The sequence below is a fragment of the Phyllopteryx taeniolatus genome, chromosome 15 (genome assembly GCF_024500385.1).
Source record: "Phyllopteryx taeniolatus isolate TA_2022b chromosome 15, UOR_Ptae_1.2, whole genome shotgun sequence".
Taxonomy (NCBI): domain Eukaryota; kingdom Metazoa; phylum Chordata; class Actinopteri; order Syngnathiformes; family Syngnathidae; genus Phyllopteryx; species Phyllopteryx taeniolatus.
Genome location: NC_084516.1, coordinates 14,718,743 through 14,742,983, shown reverse-complemented (window position 1 = coordinate 14,742,983; position 24,241 = coordinate 14,718,743). Strand labels below are relative to the sequence as shown.

Below are 24,241 nucleotides of genomic sequence, written 5' to 3'. Positions count from 1 at the left end.
GCAAAACCACAAATGTGAAAAGGAAGGTGACATTTGGACACAGGCGGACAGGTCGGCTTTGTGGCGGTGCGGTGACCGACTGGTTGGAACATCCTTCTCACAGTTCAGTGGTCCTGCGTTCAAATCCGGGCTCCGACCTTCCTGTGGGGGGTTTGCATGTTCCCCCTGTGCCTGTGTGGGTTTTCTCCAGGTACATGAATGGTGCGCTAGGTATATTGAAAACACAACATTTTCCCAAGGTGTGGATGTGAATGCTCGTTTGTTTATACAGTATGTGCCCTGTGATTGGATCAGCTGGGATAGGCTCCAGCAGACTCACGGCCCTAGTGAGAATAAGCAGTACAGAAAATGGCCGGATGGATGCATGGGTTGGCAACGCAAATCGAAACTTTGCGGCCCGGAGAAATCCTTTGCAACCGGACCCTTCCGAATTTGGATGAAAGATCCCTGCTTATAAGGGATGATTTCCCGCTTACCTTCTCTTGGTACTGCCGACGTGACGAGTCCAGCGACTGGATGAGCGCGGTGGCGTGTCCCACGAACATGGCGTAGCACGTGGCGCCCACGATCATGCTCAGCATCGTGATCCACAGGTCCGACATGCTCACCGGCGCCCGGGCGCCGTAGCCGATGCACAGCATGTGGCTCATGGCTTTGAAGAGGGCGTATGAGTACTGCTTGCCCCAGGACACATTCTGCCAAGATGGAGAGAGACAGAGAGAGAGAGAGAGAGAGAGATGGAGGGGAAGTTACTGCGAGGCTGGGCTTCCCTTTGATGGATCACTGAACTTCCACGCATAAACCATACTCGCCATACACCTCACAGCCTCACCATGCCCTTTACTACTGCTTCTTCTCCTGTTTCTTTCTACCTGCTCTCATTCTTTCCCCATTTGCCAAGGGGTGAAAAACAGTTCATGTCGGAAGTACTAAAAAAGAACAACTTGCATTATTCACACATTTGGGGCATCTTATTTTTCCTGAGAGAAACAGCAGAGAGCCTTCTCTTGCTTTTTTTTTTTTTTTTGCACAGGCATTCCAAAAATGGACGGCGGACTTAAAAGGGACATATTTTGCCAAGCCAACTTTTTCTGGCATTTGGGATGTAATATTGTCTCTATGGTAGCTCAGTAAACATGTGAAATATGAATTAAACATGTCCACAAATTCCTGAGTTCCAGTTGTTTTTCTGCCAGGAGGCCTGAAATCAGGTCATTCGAATTTCTGGAGTTTATCTACATCACTAGCGAAGAGCTCAGCCTTCCCTTTCCGCTCCCGAACCAATGCTGTCAACATAACAAAAGAGTGTGCTCTCACAAGTGGGTCTTCTGCACGGAGGCAACCAATCAGAGGAAAGGGGGCGATCTTAGTCAAATATGGACAAAGCGATACAAAACGGGGTCAAACAGAAGTAGCTGTCAGAGGGGCCTTTTCTGGAAACTAGTATGACAAAACCAAGGTATTTTTTTTAAATTAAACTGTGACCCTTTTATACTAAGTCCATGTTAGAGAGTCACTCTGTGGAGGTCTAAATAGCCAAAATACGGGGCCTTTAAAAACATATTTGCGCGAGCTCAGTTCAGCAAGCATCACAATGTTACCATTGCATATTTTGCTTTTTCTTCGGGCCCCCTTGCTCCTTAACACTTAATAAAAACATTGGACCGCTATGTCACATGACACCACTCATGGCCGACTTCTACGTTACCGCAAGAGAGCTCATTTAAGCGAGCATGAAAGTGCTAACTTAATTTTGTAAATTTTGCTTCATCTTTGGTTTGTGACAATTATAAATAATTGATCACTGCCATGTATGACGCCACTCATGATTGACTTCTATGTTACCTCCAGAAAGCTCCGTTCAGCCAATATTATTTTGTGCGTTGATGTAAACTGTATGCCAACCAGTCTGGCTCACTTCTGTTCCATTTGTACTTAACGATTACATTTTCATACAAAAGACGAGGAAAGTTCAATTTGAACTCCACAGCTATTCAAAATGCCAGCACGTTTTACTATACAGTATTAACAATGGTTGGCTTAGTTTTACACTTGTAAGACATTTAAAAAATACAACTACATTCTCATTAAATTCCTAATTAGTGTAATATCCATCAATCCGTCCCTTCATTCTCGGTACCACTCCTCCCAGGACAGAAGAAACTATTGGCCGACAGGGGGAGGGGGGACACATTTTCCCCACGGGAAATATAGAAATATGAAAAAAATACAAATAGGTCATATTATGACTTTTTATTTTAAAAAAATATGACTTTATTCTTGTAACATTCCAACTTTTTACCTACAATAATTAGGAATTTACTATAGTTTAGCAATATTACAAGTTAAAAAAAATGATTTAACAAAACAACTTTTTATCCAAAAACTAAAACTTTATTTTTGTAAGATTATTAATGTTTGTCTAAAAAATACTACGGTTTCTAAAAAAAATATGAATTTATTTTCATAAGCTTAAGATTTATTACCCCCAAAATATTACTTAATTCTCATATTTAAAAAAAAAAAAAGACTTTAATTAAATTTGTCTCTTGATGGTTAATCAAGGTGGCAGTTTAACCCTGGACGCGACTTTAAATAGGTTAACTGTTTTGTTATGTATTACGATTTACTATTAACCGTGAGCTTCGCTTAGCTCACGCGAGCTCAGTTCAGTAAGCGCCAAAGGATGAACTAAATTGGATAACTAACTTGGATAGAAGTGGCCATAAAAAGCTCTTGAAAAGACTTTTATTTGGTTTCCTTAAACCTAGATATGCGCTGGATGGTGATATTGCAGTCCCTGGACGCATCAACCTACTGCTCAGACTGTCATGTATCATATCAGCTCAAATGAGTATGCACTTCCACGTTGAGGATTTGGTCACGGGACACCTCCTTCTTACCAATGACCGCAGAGCGTTTTAACAGGATGACAGTCATTTCTCTCCAGTGCCATAAATAGCATGATTATAGTCACCCGTCCGGTGTGTTTTTTTCGCAGTGGTCCGTCTCATTTTTTATGGCCTTGTTGACTTGTCATTAATCAGACGAAAGCTGAGCAAACACAGTGCACGACTAGACGCACCACGCGGCCCACCTGGAGAGATAACAGGCCAAATAATGGGGGATGGCAGTGGTGGCAATAAGGGGTGTAGATGATCGTTGAGCTACCTTACATAGTTATGGTGTGGACCCTTGACATACTGAATTTGAGGCCGAACCCCAATTATCGTCCCCAAATATGAATGCATCCTTCAAATTTTGAAAAAAGGGTAGTAAGTGTAATCACTCGAGTTCTGATTTAGCTATTGTTCACACGGACATTAAAGCGCTAATCGCTGAGCGCAGTTGAGCGATTGTTGCTAACCAAAACGGCAGTGCCTAAACAGTCTATCTATTCAGCTTACATTGTTTAATATTTTTCTACAACAATACATGGTATTCTTCCAATATACCTACAGTATTATCACACAATCACTGTAGGATGATAGTATCAGGAACATTGGAAAAATTCTGTCGCAACAATTGTTTCCAGAAGTTCAGGTCACACAGATGTAGTAAAAAATTATACATGGGTTTCTTCCAATATATCGTGCAATCACAATCACTGTTCATACTAATGTACAACGTTTTTCTTCAGTCACTTCCATAGATATCCACTTATGCGGAATATAACATGGCCAAACCTAGAAAACAGGTTAGCAGATTTCCTGTATGTGCAGCGATAACTATGATAACTATAATAAGTACGGGCAGATGACATGGAAATATTGTTTTCTTTAACACTGGCGTATTTGCACATAAGTTAAATACATATATCATTTATTTGTACATACAGTATATGATATGATACGGTACATGTAAACACAAATGAAGCCTAAAACCTTGGATATGGTCATCTTTGGTTGCTCTTGAAGACATTTGACTTGCGTAAAACAAAAGAGATTTTAGACGTTTAAAATTCCTACAGGTACTTTGTTCCTTTCTCTTGGCTCCGCTGGTTACCTGAACCGGATGGAAGTGCTTCGTCCTGTCTTGCCGAATACGGAAGTTGGTTACGCATAACCCCCGACTGTGAGTATCATACATGATGTACCTCCCATATACCGATTATCGTGCAACCACTGTATTGGGAGATAATCTGTATCGTTGGAAAAGTATTGGAACAAAAGTTTTCCTAAATTTTCCCTTCTTTGGTTACATAGATATTGTTATGTATAGTACTGTACATGATTTCCTTCCAATATATTGATTATCAGTGTATTATGATACTGTCTGTATCGAAAATATCTACGTGTGTTGGAAAATATCAGAAGAATATGGTGTCACATTTTACTCTGTGATTCCCACCCCTTGCTACTATCGCCAAACTAGAATTGTTAATATTCATGTTATTATTGTATTGGACGCTGTTCAATCTAACTCGGAATTTTGCAAGTGACAAAATTCAGCAGCTAATCATCATGATTCATCACTTTTCATTGACATGCTCATTAGTTGCTTCGAATGGAGACAGATTAGAACATGGTTCTCATTACATTTGCCACCCTGGTTTCTTTGCTCCCAATTATTTATTTAAAAAAAAAAAATATATATATATATATATATATATATATATATTATTATTATTTTTTTTGCTGTTGTTGCTGTCCAAAGTCACTCTGATAATATTTTCCCCTCTATGTCATAAAGCAAAAACACTGAATATTACATTTGGCACACAGGCGTGAACACAAAAGGCAGCCAACCATGACGCCGGAACAAATGGCAATTGCTTGGTCGTGAGGTCTCCTTCGCACAATGTTTGTGTCCACAAAATTCGCATTCGGGGAAGTAGGGGAAGATAAAACACTCTTTTTTTGTTGTGCCACTGTGAGCTGACTCACTGCACCTTTTCGCCTCCTCATGCGGATGGAGAAGAGCTGCGTCGGCACCATGTTGTGCAACGTGATCGCTTTGTCATGCATTTGTGTTGTTTGCACTGCGGGTCACATATGCGCGCCTGGGAATTGCACTGTGTTGAATTGTTGTCATCTGTTTTAATGTTCATATATAAAGGTTACGATTTTGGCGTAGATTTTCATATAAGATTCAAAGACAAGACAGTGCAAATGATACTAATAACTAGAGAAAATAACAGCGATATAAGTCAAACAAAACAAAGCAATCACTGCTGAATTCACCAACTTTTTGCATACAAAGGACTTTAGTTGGATCTTGTGTGACTGGCGCATTTGACGTCATCTTTTTATGCCGTTTGAAGATGTAGACAACTATGTTAGCCTAGAGATGCAATTTTAGCTTCACAGCCTGTCGAAAATAACAATAAAATAATATACACCTAAATATAATAACAAATTGTAAAAAAAAATAAATAAGAAGAAGTCTGCGATTGGCTGGCAACCAGTTCAGGGCGTACCCCGCCTCCAGCGCACAGTTAGCTGGGATAGGTTCCAGCATACCCGCGACCCTCGTGAGGATAAGCGGCTCAGAAAATGGATGGATAACAAGAAGTTGCACTGAGTGAAGAGAAAGGAAGAAGGGTCCAGCAATGGAAGGTTAGTGCATTTTCGCAAAATGTGAAAATGACTTATTATTATTTGTAATGTCCCAAATGTGAACCTCATACTGTTTTCATGTTGAAATGCTGACTTTCAAAGGCTTCAATACTGCTGCACACACTGGGTATTATCTGGCAGTGTTGCCGCCTTACACGGGCCAGAAAAACAAATTCAGTTATTATTTTTCCTACCAGTGCTCCTAACTAACCTGATTTGTATTCCTTTTTTCCTCCTCTCGTAGTGACTCACTGCGAGACCTGCTTGATGACGAGGCCAATCATACACTTTTGTAACTATTGATTTTGTTTCACCAGTCAAACGGCATGATATTTTCCATCTGTGAAGAATTTCAGAGATTGAAAGAATCTGTCGTCACGTAACGCTTGGTCATCTGGAGGGGGCGGCGGCGTGACTCACTGGTGTATGAACACGTCTTCTCCGCAGGAAAAAAAAAATAATGCATCTGCTGCTATAAGTGGGGCTCCTAACAAATGAGGTGAACGCAGCAATTATTCAAGCGTCTTGTAATTAAACACCACATGCATGCTGCCAAATAAGCAACGTGGTTGAATATTCATCCGGCGGCTCGGCCTTTGTTCAAAATAAGTGGAACGCTGACTTCATTAGCACACCAAAATCTCATCCCCAATCACTGTCAAAAGTGTTGCAATCGTCCGTATGAACCATCGTAGAGTTAAACACACGTCTTCCATTCAAAACTTATCATTGGAATCAACTATATTTAGGGAAAAAAAAATGGTTTTAAAGGGCAATTAGCATTTCAGTAGATTCTGACGTGGTCTCTGCACAATGTGTGCATCCATGTTCACGTTCGCTAGGCGACTCAGCCTTGGTTCTTGACGTTTCTCCATAATAGCACTTTTAATTTTGTTTCAAACTTCACTTTACCTTCACAAAAGTGCCTCTGGCTGCAAAATGTGCTCAATTAATATTGAACTGGACCAACTTTACCTGTACACGAATTCCGCTTTTTTTAATGTTGCATTTTATTAAAATACGATCTACACACAATGCCTCTAATGACTTTCTCATATAACTCTCTAAAATCCAACAAGCTGTCGCATGTGTGACTAAAACAGAAAAGCGATGCACAATATTCATTTGTCCAATTACATAATCAAATGGAAAAAAACCAAGCTGTTCTTACCGAGAGTACGCAGAAGGCAGCACGGACTTTGAACCCGTGAGGGAGGAAGTGAACGGCTCTGTGCTACCAGACGCTGATGTTAACTGTCTTTTGGGATGTTTCGTGAGTCTCTGCCAACGTCTCAATTTCGGACATTATCTGGACTAGGATTGTCCGCGATGAGCATGACCTTCTGCCGACTGAGGTTTGCTTTTCGCTCATGGCGCCGCGACATTCTCTGATTAGCACAAAAGGTTACTTGAACCGCAAAAGAGAAATAAGAATCGTTCCACCGTCAACTCCGAACGCAGATATTGAGACGATAGAAAGGCGTGTCCTCTAAAGACGCTCGCTCCTTATCCAGCACACGTTTGACATCTTTACAACCCTGGTGGAAATAACCCCCTTTCTCAAACGCACTTGGGCATCTTTATGAGGCCAGGTGAATAAAACACCCCAACCAAACAAACCCCAAAAGGTGTTTGGAACCGGATAACCACAGCTCGTGGTCAATTATTTATCCGCATCAATTATTTCTTTTGCCAATGAAAACCAAAATCCGGGGCCTGACAGTTCTCAATGGAAAGTGCACCGATTTACGGTAATGATCCGCAAACTTCCAAAACAGCTAATGAATTGAATTTCTGCCCCCACGTTTTTAGGGTTGAGCTTTTCCAATGGTATTCCCTGCTGCTTAAAAAATTGGGATGTTTCCGAGATGGGATTTTCTATGTTTCAGCACTTTGTCACTCAACTTGGCAATCATTTCTGAATGGAAAATCCTACAGGGAAGAATTTCAATTCTGCCCCCACATTTTGAGGATTGAGCTCCTTCTACGGATGTTGGGAAGTGTCCAAGATTCGGTCTGTTTTGCCAGCCTTAAAAACAGTCTAGTTCAATATGGATTGGTACACCCAGATGAAGGTCGTGTTATTTCCAACAATAATGAACACCCACGTTGTTAGGGTTCAGCTCCTTCTCTGATGTCGGGGAGGGTCCGAGACAGGGTTTTGGCTCTTCCAGTTGTTTTAAAAGCAGTCCAATTCAGTTCGGATTGCCACATGCCGATCAAGCTTATGCTACTTTCGATAATGATTTGTGGACAAGCGAGACAGTTAATTAATGAAACTTCTACCCTCACATTTCTAGGGTTGAGTTTTCCACCAGTACCACTTGCACCATTCAACAACGCGGGGAAGCGTTTGCGCCGCGATTTTGGCTTGTTTGATTGTTTCTGTGGTGAGCGAAAGTGGTTATTGTTGGAACTAACTTTTAATTGGAAAGTCATACAGGACTTCTACCACCCAATTTTTAGGATTCCTCCTTCTCCGATGTTGGGAAGTGTCCGAGACACGATTTTGTCTGGTTTAAAAAAACAACAACAACGGTCTCCCCGTGTTTTGATCGTGTTTAACATAATGCCATTGAAGGGGCTTACAAAGTTTGGGAAAAGGAGAACACAAGCGTCCTTAACTGTAAACAGTCATGGCAACAGGCCCCATCTCACTCTCACCTGACAGCAGTATTATCTTGTCTGCTGATTAAGTCAATGTGGCCGCTTGGGAGTAAGAAGCTACACTAAGGCCATTAGTCAAGCTGATACCACCCCTAAAGGCCCACTTACCACTATCGCCAGTCCTTGCTGACCAGGACTCTCCTTAGTCCCGGACACCAGGCAACAAATCAAGGTGCGTAGACACTCCAATAAGTAACGGCTAAGCGGAGTGCCTATGTATAGCCGACCCAAAACTAAAGTTAAAGAACAATGGCTCCCTGTATATTATACCGAGACAACACCACGATGATATCGTGACATCGTAAATATTCTGACATCCTACCCCTGATCTAGTCCCTGCAGTTTATATAATTGTGCTTACGGCCGGACAGATGCACAAACAAGCCCAGGCGAATATTAAATATAGGTTTATCATATAAGCATCACATTCTCACTCCGTGTGGGGTTCTATATATAGGTGTGCTATCACTGCTGTCTGACCATGTCAAAAGATTGTTTTCGTTTCTTTTCTGTCAGACATCTTTTAAATCAGGGGACCTGTAATGTTCCTAGAACAATGGGGGAAAAACCCATCATCATATGAGAACAAAGTCATAATGTTACAAGAAAAAAATACATAATTTCACGAGAAGAACTCGTAATGCTACAGGGGGAAAGTAATCATATTACGAGAACAGTAACAAGGAACTATACAAGAAAAAAGAATGTTTTTTATTTTGAACAAAAAAAATTTTATATCTCAAGAAAACCATAATCACATTAGAAGAAGTTCTAACTTTTACGACAAGAAGATTTTATAATAAACCTGACATTTTACGAGAAGAAAGTAGTAATACTACCAGGGAAAATTTGAATTTTACATGGAAAAAAACCCACATTTGATTAGAAGAAAGAATATGGTTGTAAAGCTCCGGGAGAACATTTTTTTTGTTTTAGGAGGATAAAAAAAGTAATCATCTAAAGAAAATGATGTCACAATTTTTACTACAAAAATGTGAAATATTACAAGAAAAAAAGTTGTCACATTACAAGAACAAAGTTGCCATTTTCTTAGAAAAATCTAGTTGGGATTTGTAATGTTACAGAACATTTTATGATAAGTTGTAAACTATGGGGGGAAGCTTGTAATTTATCGAGAATTAAAATTGTAATTGTACAAGGAAAAAAAGGTCAGTAGATTATGAGAAGTAGTCATATGAAGACAATAAAATCCAGATTTTGGGAAAACACATTTGAAATTTTACCCCCCAAAAAGTTGTCATATCATGAGAATAAAATCTTAATTTTATAAAAAAACTATTGATCATAATAGAATGAGCAATATTTTTTTTTATACCAAAAGTCACAATATTACAGGGGGAAAAAACTAATTTTACAACAAGAAAGTTGTACATTCAAGAGAATAGTTGGAATTTTCCCAAAAATTGATCAGTCTTAATATTTACAACAACAACAAAAATAATTAGTATTTAAAAAAGTGTAATTTCATGAAAGATAAGTTGTCATATTGCGAGGATAAATTCACAATTTTACAGGGGAAAAAATAATTTTCCAAGAATATAGTTGTCACTACTAAAATGAAGAACCAAAGAAAATTAAGGAAATCCTCTTTGATTACAGAGGAGGACATGGGTGGGGAACCTTTTTCCTATTGGGGCCAAGTTACTATAATGAAAACATATGATTTGCATGATAAAAAAAACAACATTATTACATATTATGAGCATAAAATGTTTAAATGTTTTTCCTCTGGTTTTTAATAGTTTTAAAAATGGCACTGGGGGTTGGTTCAAATGCTCTCCTGCCCACACCTGATTGAAAGGAGTGTAAGAGCCATTTTAACTTCCGACATCAGCTCTTCTTGGGAAACCTCCCGTCGTGGCGAAAGCGCTTGATGCAAACGAAGCCTCGCGGGGTGCAGCTAATTAACTCTTTTCCATGATTCCATATTGATCTGCAGCGGGGTAATAAGTGAGATTTATTCAGCGCGAGAGGTGCAGTGCAAATTTAGGCTGTTCATTAGGCCTTTTGGATGACTTTGTCATAGTTTAATAATGTGTGGCGAAAGGAATGACGACGTTTGCACAGTTTAGAGTACATAATCAGGATGACCCGTGGCAGTCGTTGGAGAAAACGATTCTCGTGTTTGTTTTTGAATGAATCATGCGCGGTAGGCTTTGGCTGACGTGAAAAGTAAAGAGATGTGGGGAGGAAGAAGCTAGATGAGGAGGCAGGGCACGGCCCGAGGCGAAAAAAATATATCATCCATGCGGACCGGTGCATCATGCTGCTGTGGCCGCCCATGTTACGCTCTGAGGCGGCCACAGCAGCGCGCCAAATTTCAACAGATGCAAAAGAGGGGAAAATTGCCCCGGCGCATTATTACCCCAGGGCTCCGAGGCTGCCTGGCCACCACAGAGTGCCTCTCTGCGGCCCGTGAAAGTGTGTAAATCACTCGGAGGGAGCCGTGAGAGAAGGCACGTATTTTTTGACAGCTGAAAGTTTGGGTGGGCGGCGTTTTCACAACATGTAGCGACAAGCCCACAGTGTCTGAAAGCTGAAAAGAACATCTCAATTCTTCACCATTTTGAGGCCCGATTTTATACGGCGCGAAAATAAAGTCAACATATTACGATAGAAAAGTCTGAATTCTACAACTCATCATACTAGATGAATAAAGTTGTAATTTTGACATCACACAGTCGTATTTATATGATAGGACTACGGATATTTTTTTTTCACAAAAATGAAGTTCGAATTTTACGAGGAAAAGCTTACAATTTTACCATTTAAAAAAAGTTGTCACATTATGAGAATAAAGTAAACATTTTCACAGAAAAACAAAAAAACTTGTAATGTTGCAAGAACTATGTCATTTTACAAGAATGAAGTTGTAATCCTATTGGGGGTGATGCAAATAAAGTTGCCATATTACGATAGTAAAGTCAAACACGGGTAAATAATGGAGAATAAAGTTGTCATTTTTAACAACACAAGGTCTTCATATTAGGAGACGGAAACCACGAAAAGCATGCATATGGAGTTGAACACTGACATTTCTATTAAAATAAGATCCCAAAAGTCTGAAAGTCAATCGCACACAAAACAGACACACAGCATCCAAAACAAGAAGAAAGAAAAAAAAAAAAAAAAAAAGATACTTACAACCATACCGTTCAGCGACACCCAGCAGTCAGGGGGGAAGTCTTGGAGCAGAGGCACCAGGTACTGGAGGCAGCCGTCCCAGTGACACAGCAGCAGCATCATGCCTATCAAGTTAAATATTCTTACCACAGCGCTAGCCAGATCATAGGTCATATGGAAGATCTGCAGACAGACAGAGACAAAGCAGAAACGTCGGTTAGGCTGCTTCAGTGCCACGGATGATGCAAATCCAAAAAGGGGGGGGGGGGCGGGAACAACAATCTCACTTGAGGATTTGGTCGCCGCCAGTTGAGTTTTTGTTGCTGCGCTCGCACGTCGAGCTGCGCATAATTTGACATGGCCGCACTCCAGAACAAACAGGCTCCAAAAAACATCGACGACTAATTCATTTTTTCATAATTTTCCCAATGAATCCGTCAAGAAAATCAAGTGGCACTATCATTGGTAGTCCATTCCTATGTTTGAAAAGTAGCACCTTTTTATCTCTTTCTGACCGTATGATGCATTCCACAAAGGTTAATGAAAGGTGGTGTAAAGGTTAAAAAACTGTTGATGGTTAGAAGATATGACTTTCCGGAGAGTCCCTATGTCACGTGATCAAAAAACGAAGGCGCCGATTGGCCGAGGACGAGAGCTGTGTATCGCCGACTGATTGATATTCCCTACAGCTCCCGGATGTGTGTCACAGCTAGTTTAAAATGGACTTTGTCGAACTGAATCTGAAATGATCAAACTGAATGTAAAAATATATAATTTGAATTTTCATTAAAAAAAAATCAAAAATGTAAAATATGTAATAAATAAAAATCTAATAAATGAATAAATAAATTCTTTCAATCACTTTCAAGTTTATTGGACTTCAGTTTCAAACTAATAAATTCAATTTCAAATTGTACTATTCAGATTCAGTTTTTAAATGCAATGGATGTTTCAAATGAAACAATACAAATTCAAATTCAGTTTTTGAATGCAATTATTCAAGTGTAGAAATTCAAATTCGAATATAAACGATTCAAATTGAGTTCAACCCATATTGCCCTCTTTAGAGAAAATCGAAGTAGTGACTGTATTTCCAGTTTAAGTATGCCAATCCCTCGTCACCGTCCATTGTGTTTGGGTACACGTGAGTTGACTTCTTCTTCTTCTCCTTCTTTTCCTTTGGGCTTGTCCCTTTAGGGGTCGCCACAGCGCGTCATCCTTTTCCCTGTAAGCCTATCCCCTGCATCCTCCTCTCGAACACTAACTCCATCAACCTTCTCTTTGGTCTTCCTCTAGCTCTCTTGCCTGGCAGCTCCATCCTCATCATCCTTCTACCAATATACTGACTCTCTCTCCCCTCTGGACGTGTCCAAACCATCGAAGTCTCCTCTCGCTAACTTTGTCTCCGAAACATCGAACCTTGGCTGTCCCTCTGATGAGCTCATTTCTAATTATATCCAACCGAGAGCAAACCTCAACATCTTCATTTCGGCCACCTCCAGCTCTGCTCCCTGTTGTCTCTTCAGTGCCACTGTCTCTAATCCGTACATCATGGCTGGCCTCACCACTGCTTTATAAACTTTGACCTTCATCTCTTCTGTCACATAACACACCTGACACCTTCCTCCACCCGTTCCAACCTGATTGGACCCGTTTCTTCACTTCCTGACCACACTCACCATTGCTCTGGACGGTTGACCCCAAGTATTTAAAGTCCTCCACCCTCTCTCTTCTCCCTGTCGTCTCACTCTTCCCCCAGCACCCCTCGCATTCATGCACATATATTCAGTGTCCCACTTCTTCTTAGCTAACCGTTTTCCTTGTATGATTTCCTGTACTGTGAGGTTCTACCACCAAGTCTCTTTCTCTCCTTTCCTGCCAGAAGATACACCAAGTACTGTCCTGCCTGTCTCTCTGATCACCTTGGCTGTATTGGTTCAATTCTTCTGGAAGCTCCTCCCGTCCACCGAGAGCCTGTCTCACCTCTTCCCGAAAAGCCGCACAACGCTAAGGTTTCAATCTGAGGGGCGTCATCTTGCCTGATGGGCACTGTAGCAGTGCCCATCAGGCAAGATGCTTATGATAAAAAAGTAATTTGGTGGTGTAAAATCGAAATGAGAAGCCGTTTCATTTATGTATTTTATCTATTTGGGTGAAAAGGACTGACTTAAACCCTGGCACCATTACCCAGTATCTAATAATAAGGTGCCATTTTTTTTTTTTTTTTATCCTAGGTTAGTTATTCCATAATTCCTCTAATCGTGATCGTTAAATATGGACATTGATGATTGGTGCACTTGGGTAATAAACCCGTCAAATTCCAGGATCTGCCTAGTGAAATATTTGGTCTAATTGGGATCTATTTTTAAAAGCGATGGTTTTCCATTTCCCCTCAAAGCCCCCTTTTTAATTAATCACGGCTGAAATGACGCTTAATTGGGCCTATTTCGTCTGTTAAATGGTAGGATTTCACGTTCACCTCCAAAACGGTGCGAAAATATTCATTCACATCGAGTGAAAGATTAAGACCCTACACGTGAAATTACAAAAGCTACAGGGGTTGTTCAACTAAATTCGCTTCAATATTGATAACATCTGCCCTAATTTAGAATGTTTATTTGATCAAATAATAACTAAAGAGAATATATAACAACAAAATAAACCAAATCAGTGTATGGTGGGTTTCTGGTTTGAAAATATATTAAACCTTAATGTACTGAAGCTGGCAAAGACAAATTACCAGCCGCAGCCAATCATGATCACGAATAGGAAGTTAATAGTGCTCGGCCTGTGAAAGAAAGACATTCTAGAACCAGTGATTCTCAACTGGTGGGTCGGGACCCAAAAGTGGGTGGAGGACTGCTTTTGGGTGGGTTGCAGACAGATAGTGAAAAGATTATAGTATTCCTATTCTGATTTTTCCAGTACAGTAGAAATGCGTACTAAGTTCTCACACGGAACATAGTAGGAAAGTGACAAGAAAAGTTACTTCCTTGTTCTCTCGCTACTAGTTTACTCTCTAAACAAAGGCAGTGCAGCTCAACCTTTGGCTGGTGGCCGTCATGGCAAGGAATATGCCTTTGGTGGCATATTTAAAAATATAATATACCATACATATGTTTTCAGAGGCTATTTTTAAACAAACAGACAATCTTTTTTGTTCTTAATTTCTATCAAAGACGTCGAGACTTTGCAACAACAGGAAAATGCAGGTGCCAGTGAGACAACAGCTGAGAACCACTGTTCTAGAACACATTTGGACAAGCTCTAACCTTGAGGGGCTGAATTATAACAGTTTCACATTTTGCTGCGACTCATCAAACTTTGCTGCCATACTCTGCCGTCATGCAATGATGGAAATTTTAAATGTTCTCATTTTATCGCCACCCGTCTGTCTAGTATACGTGGTTAAAATTAGGTAGAGATGATACAAAATCTCTAAGGTTGTCTTTGAAGGACTACCGAAGATAGCCGAAAATTACAGTTAAATGGCCGCATCAAACCCAAGTGGTTTATTTACAATATCTTTTTGTACTATGTAGCTTCCGGTTTTGCTGTGAGTCATCAAACTTTGCTGTCAATGCCATACTCCTCCCATGCACGATGATGAGAACTCGGAATTTAGCATCGCCTCTCTGTTTAGTATACATGATGAAGGAGACTTGGATATGGCCGAAATGACTCGAAAATGATCACTTCCAACTATTCTAACTTTTTTTCTGTTTTATGTTGAGTTATCAAAATTTGCTGCCATGCTCCTCCCACGCACAATGACCAAAACTCAAAGTCGTTGCATTTCAGCGTTGCCCATCTGTATAGTATACGTTGTTTAAATTCAGTAGCAAACAATTCCATCTTTGAAAGACACCTGCAAATAGCCGAAATGACCCTAAAATCGTCAACTCCAACTGAAGTTGTTGATTTCCTATATCTTTTCATGTTTTATGGTGTGTCTTCAAACTCTTCTGCTACAAAAGGTAAGATGTTTTGCAATTTAGCGTCGTCCATCCCTCTAATATCTATGGTTAAAATTTCGTAGCAATTGGACAAATTTGTTCTCGAAGGACACCTGGAAATGGCCAAAACAACCCAAAAGCGCTTGATTCAAAGCAAAAACAGCTGACCTCCTGTTTCTTTTCCAACATGTTTTCTTAAGAATTTGTTGTGGGTCTAATTAAAATAGACATGAATACTAAATGCTATGTTGTAAAACTAGCTTCAGGGGCTTGAGGGGTTGCTACCAAGTAAATTTTGTGGGGCTTCAAACTAAAATGGCAGGCTTCTTATGTCCTTTTGGGTTCATAAAAGGTTCATAAGACCTTTTGTGGGTCTACTCATAATCAAAATAAATACATACTGTCATATACTCCTCTGTAGTTCCATTATTGGAGCCGGGAGGGCGCTTTGTGTCCTCTCTCTCCCCCCCCCCCCCCCCTCTCTGTTTTCAGCACCTGTGTTCGATCAGCCTCATCACCACCCGGTGTATATAAGCCTGCCTGTTCCTGGAAATGCTCGCCTAAGTATTTCAGCCTCTCCTTGCGGTACCACGGCCCACCTTATGTCAAGTAAGCTATACTGTTCCTTAGTTCCCTTGTTAACTCTTGTGTCTCCTCGTTCCCAGTGCTCCCCTGTGTTCCTGACCCACGTCATTCCTGCCACCAAGCCAGCCGGCTGTTCTGTCCACTGCCTGCCACCTGTCAACTCCGCCGCCTGCCAACACATCCAGGACCACCTCCATAACCTTTCCTCAATAAACTGTTCATCATTTTACATCTGCCTCCGCCTGCTCTTGGGTCCAGCTACTCCCCACACGTGACACATACGGGTGAACTGTCTGGAAAACAGTCTGTTAGCAAACAAATTTTCAGCACTCACACCCCCAAATAAAATCGTATACAAGCTGAACACCCTGTAAAAGTTGGTATTTTATCAGTGGAAAAGCCCTCTAAACACTGATTTGGCTGGACAATAATCAATCAGTGGTGCTGCTATAGTGACTGACATGTACAACCGTCCAATGATTGCACTTACAACATAGCATTACTTTGTATTCAAAATCTGGGATACAAACGCAACCAAGGCAGGTGGTTTAAAGCCTCTTTCAATGGCCATCCCCTCCACTGTGGTCTATTGAAACTGTACTGTAACATTTCTGCAACAAAAGGACAGCGACCAGACACAAAGAGACAGAGAGAGAGAGAGAGAGAGAGAGAGAGAGAGAGGGAGGGAGGGGGAGAGCAAGAGAGAGAGAGACAGAGAGAGTGACAGAGACACAGAGAGAGAGAACAAGAGGGCTGGGCTGATGCTCAGATCCCTCCATGGTTCAACTCCTCTGCTGGGACAAACAGTGCGCCAAAATTAGCCACTAGCATATGCCAGAGGAGAGCGCTCGTCTCAAACGCACCCTGAATCTCTTCGGCTGTCTTTTATTTTTAATTTAGCAAATCTCTCTCTCTCGCTCTCTCTCTTTCTCTCTCTCTCTCTCTCTCTCTCTCTCTCACTGGATGATGACTTCATGAGACGGAACAACGGACATAGAGATCGTATGAAAACAAAAACAAAGAGGGAACAGTTAGGGAATCAAGGTAGATATTCTTGTCGGTTTCTAACTGGACTGGGAAAGGAGCAGAGGCTCTTTGTGATTCATATGGATAGGCAGAAATAGAGGTACTGAACCCAAAACTAAATTAAATTAATCCATCCATTTTACTCTTAGCTGGCTAACTTTGGGTCTCTTTTCCTGACAAAAATTGCAGTTTGTGCAGAGGGAAAAGTGTTTCTAAGCTTTGAATAACAAACATTAAAAAACAGTTGACAAAGTGTACCTTTTGTAAAAATGTCTAAACACTCAAAATGATCCTGATTATACATGGCTAATTAATCAAGCAATTGCTCGATGGTATGGAATTGATTGTTTGTCAATGTCTTCTTAAACCTATGGAGTCAAAATTGAGAGCACTACTTGAGAAAACCAGCACAGGCGTTGTTGAGTCTCTCTCAAATAGTTTGCTATCGAAAGAAGGCACCATAACGTCAGCTGTAGGGAAGTTGGTCGACTGTACATCCTACAGAGACGGCCGCTACAGCAAAACAACACTGACGTGGACACAGAAGCTCAGAACATGTCGGCCCAAATGAATCACTGGGTGCGTGATCAAGACAAATAAATGCCTCCTTCAAATAGGTGCCTCACTTTTCTCAAGTATGGCCCGGGCCCCTCTGGGTGGATGGCTGCACATCTACGTTTATCCTTTCTTTGTAAATATGTTCAAAAAAACTTTGAAAAAAAATCATTGATGAAAAGACATTCCCCATAAAGATGTATTTGGTGGAGACCAGAGTTCACGTGTGGGAGGGAAACTGATACCGAGAGTAAGCTTCTCTTCCAGGGAGGTTTTTCACAAACTTCCTACGGATTGCTTTGCTGGGAAGCTGCCACAGCCTCCGGGTCTTCCCTCCCCGCGGACATCAAGGAAAGATGGAGACACTCATTAGCACCGTATGGAATTTGTTTAGCTCGCAATTTTGTGGGATCTACTAATAAAGAGCGCTCTTCCTAACAAAGAGTTTTGCTCAGTGGTCTGGGTCAGGCAAGCTTTGTTATAATGAAGGTGTCCATTTAGGGAGCTTCACTTAGGAAACTGGGATGCACTGATTTGTAGAGAAATGCTGACTTACTACTCGGTTTTTTTCCTGAGGGGCAAATGGGAGCTATTTATTTGTCTTAAATGGATTACCCACCCCGCGACTAACTGCAGCAAAATGTCTATTACGGGGGACAGACATGCTGAACTCCTGTATCCGTGCTAGAGCTCTATAGGCTGTAGCTCAACTTCCTATAAAATGTACTCCTTCTTTAGATAGCATACTAGTTGCAAGTGACTCAATCAACAGCGCCTCTGCTGGTTGTAGCCAAGTAATGCACTCCATTTCGCCTCCACTGCTTCAAGGCGCACTTAATTAATCAACAATCAATTCCACACAAGCAACACAATTCTTAATGATCAATGAATCTAGTTATTCATTAAGATATGTTTATTAAAATGTATTATTCAGATTTTTTTTTGAAGACAGCACGGTGGAAGACTGGTTAGCACATCTGCCTTAAAGTCCCGAGGTCCCGGGTTCTCCCCATGCCTGCATGGGTTTTCTCGAGTTACTCCGGTTTCCCCCCGCATCCCCAAAACATGCATAGTAAGTTAATTGAAGACTCTAAATTGCCCATAGGTTTGAATGTGGTTGCGAATGGTTGCTTGTTTATATGTGGCCTGCGATAGGCTGGCGACCAGTTTAGGGTGTACCACGCCTCTTGCCCAAAATCAGTTGAGATAGGCGCCAGCACACCAGCGACCCTAGTGAGGATAAACGGTACGGAAAATGGATGGCTGGGTTTTTTTGTAACATGATATTCTTTCTACGATTTTTTTTTGTAACTTTAGTCATAATTGTGTATATGTATGAGTGTTCCTGGGGATGAGGAAAAAAAAAATCAGCGGGTAATTGGTTATGATTGCGTATAGATAGCACAAGACGGTGGCAGAGCACTTATATGGAGCTCCTCAACTCACTTCAACATAGTTCTTTGGCACAGAGATGCCACAAGACGGCACCACAGCAGTGCTCTCATATTAGATAGATATATTAGATTTTGGCTTGGGTACAAAAACATCGTTTTCAGCGACTAATGGAGGATGTTTTTTTTGAAGACCAAAATCTAATTCAGAATGAATCAACAACAAATGTGCTGGTTGCAGCCAAGTAATGCACTCCATTTTGTTTCAGTTGATTGCTTGCAAGACACGATTAATTAACAATCAATGTCACATAATTGAAAGGATTCTATACAATCCTCTAGTTTTTAGTCAATCATTATGATAATAATAATCATCCCGATGCTGTCGGCATTACAAGGGCACAGGAGAAGATGGCATTTGATCAAAAGCTGTGTGTCAACAGCACTAACTTAATTTGTTTAAATTGGATTTCATGGCCGCTATAAGCAATCTATGCTTTGCGCGAGTACAGTTCCTAGGTGGCACTGACAGGGAGCCAAAAGTAGGGGGCTTGCATCAACAAACTATAGGCTTACAGTGCACCCAGCTCCAGTTTGACCAGGGGCAAGGGCATAGGTCAGTATAATCTTCTAATACAGCAGAGACAAAGAGCCAAGATGTGATGTGATAGTACCACAGGGTCACACAAAAAAACTATTTTCCCTGAAGTGTAAAAAGTGTTTGCCCTCCGATGTGGGACTTTAAAGCCTTTGTATGGAAAACATAATTACTTACATTGACACAGTCCAATGAAAAAATGTTTAAAAAGAAAATAACAAATATTAGTTTTTTTCTTGCTAAAAAGAAGCTAAATGGGTTTACATGCTTTTTCTTTTCTTTTTTTCTTTTACAGTGACAATATCTAATTGAAAGCATTAGACTTGACACCGATCTGATCGGGCTGATCGGTATGGGCCGATATTTAGCATTTTATGCTGATCGGCTTTAATGTCATAATTCGCCAATCCAATCAATGGCGTCATTGATCGGCTGCGTAAAAGACATTTACTCCTCGTCGCCATCATCCACAGTGTATTTTAATCCAAAAGCTAGTTTATTTTTAGCCTTGTCGTGTGTCTGACGGCCAATAAACTTATTAAAAAAAAAAAAAACATCTTGGCGGTGTGGGACAGACAACACGTCTGAGACAGACAACACGTAATGCCCGGTCAGACTACAAGACAATTTGCTCTTTCACGATTGCACTATGTCAGACTACTGCAATAAAATCTTGTATTCCGATACCACTGCATCCCGTTTTTTTCCGATCATTGGGCTTTATCTTATCAACTCAAATGTGACCGGATACACTCGTTACCGTGGTGACAACAACAAGAGTGGATCGCGCCGACTGTATTATAAGAATAAAATGGGGGAAAACGTGTGTTGGTGCTCAGGACAGGAGAGGACGTTCGTTTAAGGCTTGCTTGATGTGTGTTCACGTACATTTAATACGATACGGCTCGCAAGCAGGCAACAAAACGTTATGTAGCCTAGCAAGCTAGTGCTAGCACTAACGGTTGTGCGTAAACATGCTGCCGTTCTGTCGAATCATGCTCTAAAGTTTCGGTGTGGGTGAAGTCCTTTAATTACAGCAAGTCAGCACCCATTATTTCTGTCATGTTGTAATGTTGGTTTGACCTGACTGATTAGAATACATGACCTGACTAGAGCAGTGATTTCCAACCTTTATGGAGCCAAGGAACATATTTTACAATTGAAAAATCTCACGGCACACCATCAAACAAAAATGTCACAAAAAGTGGATACATTAATTACTGAATGTACTTCCTGCCATCTAATAGAAGACCATTCATTTGTTCTGTCTGTCACTATGCCTCACTGGCATAACTAGATGAACAAAGATACATTATTGATTGTAAATATATTTTTTTGTGCAATTAAGTACACAAGTATATAGAGTAAATGAACATGTCATTTAAATAGACACATTGCTCCATCTTGTGATCGGTTATCACTTTTTTTAAACTTGCTGATCGTCCCCAAAAATCCTGATTGTGTAAAGCCTAGAAAACATGATATGATATATCAATAGAGTCCAACTAAAAACATCCACCGTCACCTTTTGTGAGTTTTTGTAAAAGAACAACAAAAAGGTTTTTGTGTTTTAAAAAAGAATCCGATAGCTTTTTATGGTGCAATGAATACATTATCAAATTATCTTTGTCCAATGAAAAATATGCAACTCCACATTTTCGGAGTGTATTTTTTAATCACAAACATTTTTTCATGTTAAAAAGAAGGAAAAAAATTAACTAAAACGAAAACATCATCATATCATTGCTGTCGAATTAAAAAAGATGTATTATTTTTAATCAGGAAATAAAAAAAATGTTCATGTTAAAATGAAAACAAAATGGCTATACAGTATGAGCTTTTTTCATTGGACCTTAAACACAATTAGCTGAGCATTCGTTTATGCATCTTCATTTGGATGTGAGTGACCTCTGCTTGAGGTTAGTAGGGATTAGCGAGGGACTAATTTAAAGGGATTAAATCCACCAATGGCTATTACGTTGAAGGATGACAAAAAAGGCAAAGTATTTGGTGCATTTTGTGCCCTTGTTTCTTGTTCATGGACAAAGAGTTGCAAGATAGAATCGGCTTCATGAAGGCTAACAAAAATAATTTGCCAAGCATTTTGCATATATTTCCAATGCACAGAAGAACATTAACAATGAATAGGCCTCAAGAGTTCAAAGCAACTTCCCGTTTGCTAAGGAACCCTCTTACCATGCAAATGTATCTAGAATAGAATGAAGAAGACAGGACAAAGAGTTCAAACTGCTTCTTGGGCTACATTTTTGAGGTAATGAAGCCCTGCGGCAAAAGTGGGGGGAAAGAGACTTCATTATAAGGCAGATGGGTGATGGATGAAATCATTGCACGGGTGGAAAACAAAGGACCATCTAACCACTTAAGAAAAAGTGTGTCATCTCATCTTCCAACTCTTGAAAACATTTATTATTATGTATTTGTGGGTGAAATGTTGTTCAACGTAATCCAACAAGAATAAAGTCATAGGGCTCTTCTTTCAGTAGACTGCGAAACGTGTGTCGCAGCACAAATGGTGCTGTATTTTGATTTTCATGCCAGCGCAAGGCTTGCTGGAGTGTTTTCGAATTTGGCAGACCGGTTTGCGCCTAGATGGGCATACCGATGCAACAAGGTTGTGTCCTTTCTCATCCGCCTGGCATGAGACAATTTGGTGACCGAAAGTCGGTCTAAACTTACCCCTGCTCAGACCACGTCTAACTTTTGGCACAAGGTAGACAGCTGGTCTAACGCAATTTGCAGGCAGACAAATAGGCGAGTGCCGCGGAAACATGTGTAGTGGATCAGACAAATATGGCTTTTGCTAACTGTTAGTTAAAAACGTTGTTGGAGACTCATGATTGTCGATGGATGTGTGCGTATGTTGATAATTGTACTCAGGCCAACATATAGTATAAAAGTTATGCTTTTCCAGCATATTGTGGCATCGTGCAAGGAACAGTGGGCAGCCGTGGCCCCATGGTTAAGATCATCGCCTGCCACCGTGGGGGACCTAGATTCAAGACCCTGACTGGACCGTCCGCCAACATCCCCCGCACTCACGGCTGTGGTGTCTTTGAGCAAGACACTGATAATCCGAAATGCTCCCCGGGTGCTTCAGCTTCCCCCTGCTCCAGTGTGTTCCACTAACATGTGTATGTGTTCACTGTGATGAGTAAAATGCAGAGAACAAATTTCGTGTGCATGATGCATGTTCATGACAATAAAGGTGATTCTTCTTCTAAAAACAATGTAGACGTGAGTTAAGGAGTTTCACTTAGACATAGGTTGTCCTTTGCCGCCGCAAGCAATCAATTACTCATCGATTTTTGCTATAAGGGTTTATTTTCCCCTTTAACATACAACAATAAATGCGCGATCAATACATGGTCATCCTTAAGTAATGAAAAGTGAAAATGAAGTGTGAGCAGCTGTGTTCAGTGGGAACAAGTGCTCTGCGTTCCATCCTTTTCTGTGGCGGTCAGCAGAATTGTTCTTGTCCCCGCACTAAGCACATCATCGCAGTCCGTCTATTTTGGTCGTGTGAGCGTGATAACCTCAACACTTGTGTTCTGCCTTCATAACATGCTGCAAGTTCGCATTCATATGATTTTCCTGTAGTTTGGAGCTATTGCATTGGTAATAAACGCAAGGCTGGAACATTAGCGTGCTGTGTAAAGAGAAGATTAGGGACGCTGATGGGCGGCCTCCACATGCAAGGAAAACCCAATGTGGAGGCAGCTAATGTACGTATGCACTGAAGGGGCTACCAATCTATTGAATGACGCCTTTAACTCAGGGGTGGACAACCTTTGGCCTGTTGTCCATATATGGTCTGAGAGCATTTGATGCGGGATACCATGCAATTCCAAAAACAAACCACCACACCTACCCTGCGCTTTACAGCTTCTGGCCACACCGTGAGTTTTTCTCCCTTTGCACACATGGCATTAAATGTCATGTCAGAAGCTCCACAGGTTCTCCATATGGTTGAGGTCAGGTGATGATGGCGAAGTCACCATGAGTTTTCCTCCCCTTAGACTCATTGCAGTGAAAAGCTTCAGTGGTATCTTTTGCAGCGCTGTCTTACAGTACATTTGAATTATTTTACTGCGGAAAGGCCAGAGGTCTTTTTCAAATGATAAGATACTTCACATAGTTTGCAGAAGTGGTTTTGAAGATTTCAGGCTCACTAAAGGGGCGTACCATCTTGCTCCCCATTATTCCAGCCCAAAACATCAACTTAATTCTCATCACATCATTTTTCTTGGAAAATTATCACTTTTCTCTGGTACAAACTACATACATACATTTTATACTCGGAAAACAATTACTTTTTTTCTCTAAATATTAAAAAAGTTATCCCCCAGTACATTATGACTTTATTAGTTTCAAATTCCATCTTTAAAAAAGAAAAAAGTTGAAACTTTATTGTCATCCAAAAAAAAAGGAATCTGCGAAGGTTGAATCAAGGCAACTGGACTGTTTTGTTTGTTGGTGACATTTCACTTTTAATCCAAAAGTCTTCTTCAATTTGAAATTTTCGGTGTGGGGTGCCTCTATTTCTGCCTCGGTGGGTGTGCTCCCTGGGAGAGGTCAACAATAGGGTGTTTTCGTTGTTGTCCAGTGTGGTTAGTGAAACGATCGTCTTGCTTACCAATGAGGCAAAACAGCTTGTTAGGGCCACTCTTCCCACTGAATGAGGCAATCCTAGGGGAGAGAGATGTCAGGACATTGTTATAGGCAGACGGTAGTTGATGCCTC

At 40.8% G+C, this 24,241-nt stretch overlaps 1 protein-coding gene across 3 annotated transcripts in view; it reads right to left on the bottom strand.

Moving 5' to 3' along the window:
• The window catches only part of LOC133465064 (potassium/sodium hyperpolarization-activated cyclic nucleotide-gated channel 1), a 121,717-nt gene that overhangs the window by 36,298 nt on the left and 61,178 nt on the right, over nucleotides 1–24,241 (bottom strand). For all 3 annotated transcript variants that reach the window (XM_061747471.1, XM_061747470.1, XM_061747469.1), the window contains 2 exons: nucleotides 11,391–11,552; nucleotides 477–695 (listed from right to left, as the gene is read on the bottom strand). In XM_061747471.1, coding sequence (XP_061603455.1) covers nucleotides 477–695; nucleotides 11,391–11,552 — 381 coding nt within the window. The remainder of the gene's footprint in view (nucleotides 1–476; nucleotides 696–11,390; nucleotides 11,553–24,241) is intronic.